This window comes from Cherax quadricarinatus, chromosome 38 (assembly GCF_038502225.1).
Source record: "Cherax quadricarinatus isolate ZL_2023a chromosome 38, ASM3850222v1, whole genome shotgun sequence".
Taxonomy (NCBI): Eukaryota; Metazoa; Arthropoda; class Malacostraca; order Decapoda; family Parastacidae; genus Cherax; species Cherax quadricarinatus.
Genome location: NC_091329.1, coordinates 2,997,944 through 3,007,203, shown reverse-complemented (window position 1 = coordinate 3,007,203; position 9,260 = coordinate 2,997,944). Strand labels below are relative to the sequence as shown.

General features: G+C 41.2%; 1 protein-coding gene across 11 annotated transcripts in view; it reads right to left on the bottom strand.

Moving 5' to 3' along the window:
* LOC128692988 (FERM and PDZ domain-containing protein 3) overlaps positions 1-9,260 on the bottom strand; it is an 838,384-nt gene that overhangs the window by 303,086 nt on the left and 526,038 nt on the right. For 8 of the 11 annotated variants that reach the window (XM_053782415.2, XM_053782416.2, XM_053782410.2 and 5 more), the window contains one exon: positions 6,742-6,777. The exons of the other annotated variants lie outside the window; for them this stretch is intronic. In XM_053782415.2, coding sequence (XP_053638390.1) covers positions 6,742-6,777 — 36 coding nt within the window. The remainder of the gene's footprint in view (positions 1-6,741; positions 6,778-9,260) is intronic. 11 annotated transcript variants of the gene reach the window in all.

Sequence of the window (9,260 nt, the reverse complement as noted above, 5' to 3'; positions counted from 1 at the left end):
GAGTACAGCAAACAAGAACAGCAATATTGTAAAATGCACACACACACACACCACCTGCACCTCACACATCCACCACCTGCACCTCACACACACACACCACCTGCACCTCACACATCCACCACCTGCACCTCACACACACACACCACCTGCACCTCACACACACACACACCACCTGCACCTCACACACCACCTGCACCTCACACACACCACGTGCACCTCACACACACCACGTGCACCTCACACACACACACCACCTGCACCTCACACACCACCTGCACCTCACACACACCACGTGCACCTCACACACACCACGTGCACCTCACACACACACACCATCTGCACCTCACACACACACCACCTGCACCTCACACACCCACCACCTGCACCTCACACACACACCACCTGCACCTCACACACACACACACACACACACACACACGCCACCTGCACATCACAGACACCACCTACACCTCACACACACACCACCTGCACCTCACACACCCATCACCTGCACCTCACACACCCACCACCTGCACCTCACACACACACCACCTGCACCTCTCACACACACCACCTGCACCTCACACACACACCACCTGCACCTCACACACCCACCACCTGCACCTCACACACACACCACCTGCACCTCTCTCACACACACACACACGCCACCTGCACATCACAGACACCACCTACACCTCACACACACACCACCCGCACCGCACACACCCATCACCTGCACCTCACACACCCACCACCTGCACCTCACACACCCACCACCTGCACCTCACACACACACCACCTGCACCTCACACACACACCACCTGCACCTCACACACACACCACCTGCACCTCACACACCCACCACCTGCACCTCACACACACACACACACACACACACACACCACCTGCACATCACAGACACCACCTACACCTCGCACACACACACCACCTGCACCTCACACAGACACCACCTGCACCTCAGACACCACCTGCACCACACACACACACACACACACACACACACACACACACACACACACCACCTGCACCTCCCACCTCCAACATTAACCTTCCCATGACTTCATTAACTGATCAACACTTGTGTCTAACCTTCAAGAACTGGATGACCTAATTTAATCTTGGAGAAGAAGAAAAATCAATACCGTGGCTACAACAATTCACTGCTAAACCACTGCAAAGTCTTTTTCAACGACTGAGAACGAGGACGCAGATACATACATATACAAACACATATGCATACATACATTCTCATACACACTCGAGATAAGCAGTATTCAAGTATATATTTATTCAGCCTAATAAATTACGTAACTGCATATTCAAAACACATCGATGATAAGCAAAGTTAACAAAGCAAACGGCGAAGTATGGATTTATTATTATTATTATTATTATTATTATCATCATCATCATCGAAGCTCAGAGTCTCGAGACAATGTTTTCTCTGAAATAAAACTCTTCATTATCAGAGGAATAAACTCCGCGTGACGTTAGGCTTTACAGGAAGACCTGTAATGTCACGCAATGTTACAGATAAACTCGTAACATTACGCAATGTTACGGGTAAACTCCTAACGTCAAGCAATGTTATGGGTAAACTCGTAACGCCACGCAATGTTACGGGTAAACTCGTAACGTTACACAAATTGTCCAATATTTTTAAGTTACTCCTTCATTTTAGTTTTCTTTAATGGTGGAAACTGATTCTCGAAGCGGAGACTCTTGTAAAATATTTTAACTATCCAACGAGAAGGCAAACAATTAATCTCATGTAATTTCTGGCGCTATAATGAAATATTATTACCTGAAAAAAAAAAATAATCTCAGTGCCACTGGCCTCTTACTTCAGTGCCTGAGCCAAATTTAAGCTTTTTCTCCGCCCATATATTTACTAATCATATCCCAAAGGATGTTATTAGTCTAATGGCGCCACCCTTTTCTTGACACCCAATTTGTTGCAGCTCCCATAAGTGGGTGGGTGGTGAGGGAGGAATGGACGTGATGTGGGAAGGGTGGGTGGGAACTTGAGATTGTAGGGTACGTGCATTTAGGATAGGATTAGCGAAAAGTAGTTGTATGATGGGCGGTTAGTGCAGATTGTGGGTGATGGCAGATAGTGGGTGATGTGTGGGTGATGCTCGGGTAGGTGGCAAGGTGTGGGTGAGTAAGTGCCCAAACCTCAACATCCCATCCTTAGCTCTCTAAATAATACTTTCACTAACTCCACACCTCATCCTAAACTTGAAACTCTGAATTCTCTGCATTATACTCACACCACACATTGCACTCAAACACGATATCGCTACTGCCTGCAGCCTCATCACTGCAGGGTAGGAGGCAGCCATACAACAGTGTTGGTACCAATATGCATTCCCAATTATTCCTCCAGGGATGAGGTTCTTAGTCTCCACAGTTGTTTCAATGCATCAGCCACATTTTTCTCCTCTTTTATTCTACGACTGATCTCATCTTTCACACACCCACCGACTGACAAGTCAACTCCCAAATATCTGAACACATTTACTTCTTCCGTACTCCTTCCAATCTTATATCTAATTTTTCAATGCCTTCATTATTTTTGGTGGATGGAGGGGAAGGGGGGGTATGCTGGTGGAAAATGTGGCTAATATACGGGAGTGGGTGAGTGATGTGGGGTATGCAGGTGGTGTGGGTGAGTGGTAGCAGCAACTCTGCCTCGTGAGACATTCATTCTAGGCACACACTAAGGAACTTTCCTGCCCGTAATGGCACTCATGAACTCCTTCAGCGTGACCAGCGAATGGCCTGGGTCACGGCTGGTGACCAAGGCGCTAAGAGGTCATTCGTGGTCACGAGAGATCGCCAGGAATTACAAAACCCCGCTGGAATTTCCAAATTACACTTTAGGTCAGTATAACTAGTGAGGGAACCCCCTCCCCACAAGATACACCTGTTAGACAAGATAAGTTTGGCAAGAAGCGCGTTGCTATTTAAACCAAAACGCGATTTTCGCAATAAGACAAGCGAAAATTTGTGTATGCAATAATTTACCCAAAAATCATTCTGAACCTAACGAAAAAAATATATTTCGTGTTTATTATTAAGTTATCTAAAATATAGTTAGTTAGATTAGGCTAAATTAAATTGTGCTTGTTATAATAAGGTCAGGTAAGCTTTTTAAGGTTCATTTAGTACAGAATTATTAATTTTTACATTAACATAAATGAAAAAAATATATCTTTAAACGTATAAGAGAAAATTTTAGAAAGGACTTAAGTTTAAACGAGTTCTTGCTAACTGACCAGTTTTACCTATTCGGCACCACATATATATATATATATATCCTAAACTACGATAGCATGAAGGCAAAACTAAGTTACATTTATATCCTAAAAACAGTAAAAAATAGGCTACTAATAATAAACTACGATAACATTAACAGTAATAAACTACGATAACACACAACAGTAAACTACGATAGCATACTAATAGTAAACTATAACATATTAATAGTAATAGACTGTGATAGTATATTAACAGCAAACTACGATAGCAAACTAACAGCAGTTAACTACGATAGCAAACTAACAGTAAACTACGATAGCAAACTAACAGCAGTAAACTACGATAGCATACTAACAGTAAATTATGATAGCAAACTAACAGCAGTTAACTACGATAGCAAACTAACAGTAAACTACGATAGCATACTTGCAGTAAACTACGATAGCATACTTGCAGTAAACTACGATAGCATACTAACAGTAAATTACGATAGCATACTAACAGTAAACTACGATAGCATACTAACAGTAAACTACGATAGCATACTAACAACAGTAAACTGCAATAGCATACTAACAGTAAACTATGAGAGAATACTAACAGTAAACTACGATAGCATACTAACAGTAAACTGCAATAGCATACTAACAGTAAACTACGATAGCATACTAACAGTAAACTGCAATAGCATACTAACAGTAAACTACGACAGCATACTAACAGTAAACTACGACAGCATACTAACAGTAAACTACGACAGCATACTAGCAGTAAACTACGATAGCATAATAGCAGTAAACTACGATAGCATACTAGCAGTAAACTACGATAGCATAATAGCAGTAAACTACGATAGCATACTAGCAGTAAACTACGATAGCATACTAACAGTAAACTACGATAGCATACTAACAGTAAACTACGATAGCATACTAACAGTAAACTACGATAGCATACTAGCAGTAAACTACGATAGCATACTAGCAGTAAACTACGATAGCATACTAACAGTAAACTACGATAGCATACTAGCAGCAAACTACGATAGCATACTAGCAGTAAACTACGATAGCATACTAACAGTAAACTACGATAGCATACTAACAGTAAACTACGATAGCATACTAGCAGTAAACTACGATAGCATACTAACAGTAAACTACGATAGCATACTAACAGTAAACTACGATAGCATACTAACAGTAAACTACGATAGCATACTAACAGTAAACTACGATAGCATACTAACAGTAAACTACGATAGCATACTAACAGTAAACTACGATAGCATACTAGCAGTAAACTACGATAGCATACTAACAGTAAACTACGACAGCATACTAACAGTAAACTACGACAGCATACTAGCAGTAAACTACGACAGCATACTAGCAGTAAACTACGATAGCATACTAGCAGTAAACTACGATAGCATACTAGCAGTAAACTACGATAGCATACTAGCAGTAAACTACGATAGCATACTAACAGTAAACTACGATAGCATACTAACAGTAAACTACGATAGCATACTAGCAGTAAACTACGATAGCATACTAGCAGTAAACTACGATAGCATACTAACAGTAAACTACGATAGCATACTAGCAGTAAACTACGATAGCATACTAACAGTAAACTACGATAGCATACTAACAGTAAACTACGATAACATACTAGCAGTAAACTACGATAGCATACTAACAGTAAACTACGATAGCATACTAACAGTAAACTACGATAGCATACTAGCAGTAAACTACGATAGCATACTAGCAGTAAACTACGATAGCATACTAACAGTAAACTACGATAGCATACTAGCAGTAAACTACGATAGCATACTAACAGTAAACTACGATAGCATACTAACAGTAAACTACGATAGCATACTAGCAGTAAACTACGATAGCATACTAGCAGTAAACTACGATAGCATACTAACAGTAAACTACGATATCATACTAACAGTAAACTACGATAGCATACTAGCAGTAAACTACGATAGCATACTAGCAGTAAACTACGATAGCATACTAACAGTAAACTACGATAGCATACTAACAGTAAACTACGATAGCATACTAACAGTAAACTACGATAGCATACTAACAGTAAACTACGATAGCATACTAACAGTAAACTACGATAGCATACTAACAGTAAACTACGATAGCATACTAGCAGTAAACTACGATAGCATACTAACAGTAAACTACGATAGCATACTAACAGTAAACTACGATAGCATACTAGCAGTAAACTACGATAGCATACTAACAGTAAACTACGATAGCATACTAGCAGTAAACTACGATAGCATACTAGCAGTAAACTACGATAGCATACTAACAGTAAACTACGATAGCATACTAGCAGTAAACTACGATAGCATACTAGCAGTAAACTACGACAGCATACTAGCAGTAAACTACGATAACATACTAGCAGTAAACTACGATAGCATACTAGCAGTAAACTACGATAGCATACTAGCAGTAAACTACGATAGCATACTAGCAGTAAACTACGATAACATACTAGCAGCAAACTACGATAACATACTAACAGTAAACTACGATAGCATACTAACAGTAAACTACGATAGCATACTAACAGTAAACTACGATAGCATACTAGCAGTAAACTACGATAGCATACTAACAGTAAACTACGACAGCATACTAACAGTAAACTACGACAGCATACTAACAGTAAACTACGACAGCATACTAGCAGTAAACTACGACAGCATACTAGCAGTAAACTACGATAGCATACTAGCAGTAAACTACGATAGCATACTAGCAGTAAACTACGATAGCATACTAGCAGTAAACTACGATAGCATACTAGCAGTAAACTACGATAGCATACTAACAGTAAACTACGATAGCATACTAACAGTAAACTACGATAGCATACTAGCAGTAAACTACGATAGCATACTAACAGTAAACTACGATAGCATACTAACAGTAAACTACGATAGCATACTAACAGTAAACTACGATAGCATACTAACAGTAAACTACGATAGCATACTAGCAGTAAACTACGATAGCATACTAACAGTAAACTACGATATCATACTAACAGTAAACTACGATAGCATACTAACAGTAAACTACGATAGCATACTAGCAGTAAACTACGATAGCATACTAGCAGTAAACTACGATAGCATACTAACAGTAAACTACGATAGCATACTAACAGTAAACTACGATAGCATACTAACAGTAAACTACGATAGCATACTAACAGTAAACTACGATAGCATACTAGCAGTAAACTACGATAGCATACTAACAGTAAACTACACTAAAGTTTAAGTAACTCCGGTTCCAACTCCTCGCGTCTTACTTAGGGAAGGAAAGTATGCGATCAGAATATACGTAACAATAAAGTGTATTAAAAAGTTGTATACACAGTGGTGTGTATGGGACATACCACAGCTGCTGTGCCACACAGATGAACAGCGAACACCTGGCAGGATGAGGAGAATAAATAGTTTAAATAAAGTGAGTAAATGAGAGAGAGAGAGAGAGAGAGAGAGAGAGAGAGAGAGAGAGAGAGAGAGAGAGAGAGAGAGAGAGAGAGAGAGAGAACAATATGAGAAAACATGACGTTGACATGACAGACAAGAGGATAATGATAGTAAATGAGAAAAGGGAATAATACATGAGGTAGAGAATGATAAGAGGGAAAAAAAGGAATACACGAGGAAGAGAATAGCAGAAGTGAAACACGGCGATAAAAACTCACGAACAGGATGATGCATATTAAAGCATGATAATAAAACATAAAGGATGATAACTGCATGATAAAATGGAATATTTCCAGTCTATCACCAGCTGGGAGAGATGGTAACGTGCCACCAGTTGGGAGAGAGGGTAACGTGCCACCAGCTGGGAGAGATGGTAACGTGCCACCAGTTGGGAGAGAGGGTAACGTGCCACCAGCTGGGAGAGATGGTAACGTGCCACCAGCTGGGAGAGATGGTAAGGAAGCAGCAGCCAGCTGCAGTGCCGTTCAACTCGCCTTAATAATCTCTTCACTGTCGCAGTAACATCAGTATGACATCAATATCAAGAAGATATAAGCAAAGTCCACCAGTCAGCAGAGGAGAATAACATGACGTTCAACGAAGACAAGTTCTAACTGCGCAGATATGAAAACAGGATGAACTGAAAACAGACCCTGTTTACAAAACACCAGAGAATCACCAATGAAAACGTTAAGAATAATAAATCAGCTGACCTTAGTTTCAAGGAACACAACAAAGCAAATGTCAAGAAAGCCAGGAAAATGACGGAGTGGATAATGAGAACTTTCAAAATAAGGGAAATGGTTAATGATGACACTTTTCAAATAGCTTATGCTCCCTCTTGTTCAGTGTTGATGGCTCCTCTCAGGGCAAGAGAGATATCAGAGCTGGAACAGACTCAAAGATCATTTACGGTCCGAATAAAGACAAATCATTTAAATTAATGGGAACATCTCGAAGTCCTAAATATGTACTCACTGAAGGAGAGAGAGAGAGAGAGAGAGAGAGAGAGAGAGAGAGAGAGAGAGAGAGAATGACAATATATATGTCGAAGGCACTAGACAGCCTGGTCCTAAATCATCCTAATGCCATAAACTGGCGTGAGAGATATGGAAGGAAATATAAAATAAACCCAATGAAAAGCAGGGGCACCGTGGACACAATAAGAGAACACTGTATCAACATTCGTGGTCCCAGACTAAAGATCTTTCCAGAAGATGTCAGAAACACTGCCGAGACGAGTGTTGTAAGTTTTCAGGAGCAAACTGGAGAAGTTATGGAGAGGATCAACGGTTATGGTGCCGGATCACCAAGGCAGTGATGGATATGTGAACCAGCCAGCAGCAACAGCCTGGTTGAGCAAGCAAGCACCATTCAAGCCTGGCCCAGGGCAGGGCCGCGGGAGGAGGAAATACCTCGAACCCCATCAAAGGTATATTAAGAAATCAGCGTCAAGAAATCAACGTCCAGCCACTGGTTCTGAAGTGAGGCTGGAAGATGAAGGTGGGGGTGGTGGATGTGGGTGTAGGTGGGGGTGGTGGATGTGGGTGTAGGATAAGGTGGAGAGTGAGGGTGGAGAGTGGGGGTGAGGGGTTTAGGGAGGCATCTGGAGGATCAGGTGTACACCAATTCCCAATTAAGGCTGCAGTTTCCACTAGTCAATATCGATGGTTCCTCTGCGTTGCTGCTCTCCTGCACTCCCACACCCACTCTCCTTCGCCCACGCCCACTCTCCCACATCCATTCTCCCTCGCCCACACCCACTCTCCCTCACAAAACCTATCTCCCAACGTAGTCTCTAACTTGTGAGTTAAAAACAAACCAATGAATCATACATAAAATTATATATAAACAACACCCGTCTACTAACCAATGTAGTAACATACACGAGCGTCATTCAGAACAATAACGAAAATCAATGATTATCAAAACTGTACTAAAAACAAAGGCATGGTGTACAGACAAGCTGTGTTGCAGTGAACACCACCTGTACAGTGATGGTTCAGTCAACAGTGTACCGCCGGCCACACTAAACCAGACTGTACATCACACACAAACAATAACTGCACTAATGCTACCAACATCATATTCAACAACTACATTAACCCTTTACTAATGAAGCTGACTCTACTCAAGCAGGCAACCCACATGCTACAACACACTGCAGAAGTGACCTCGTTGAATCCCAAGGCGGGTCGACAGGGTCTAAAAATAGATACCTGCACTTTTATGACGATAAAACTGACATAAATATTGCACAGATCAAAGGCTTTACCATCTCCGTCGTATATATACCTTCCCATATTATTGTATCCATAAACACGTGATTTTCAAGCAATTAACAGACTGACCGGGGATCGAACCCGTATTATTTTAGCCCGCCTTGTGGGGAGCAAGTCAAAATCCACGACGCTCTAACCAC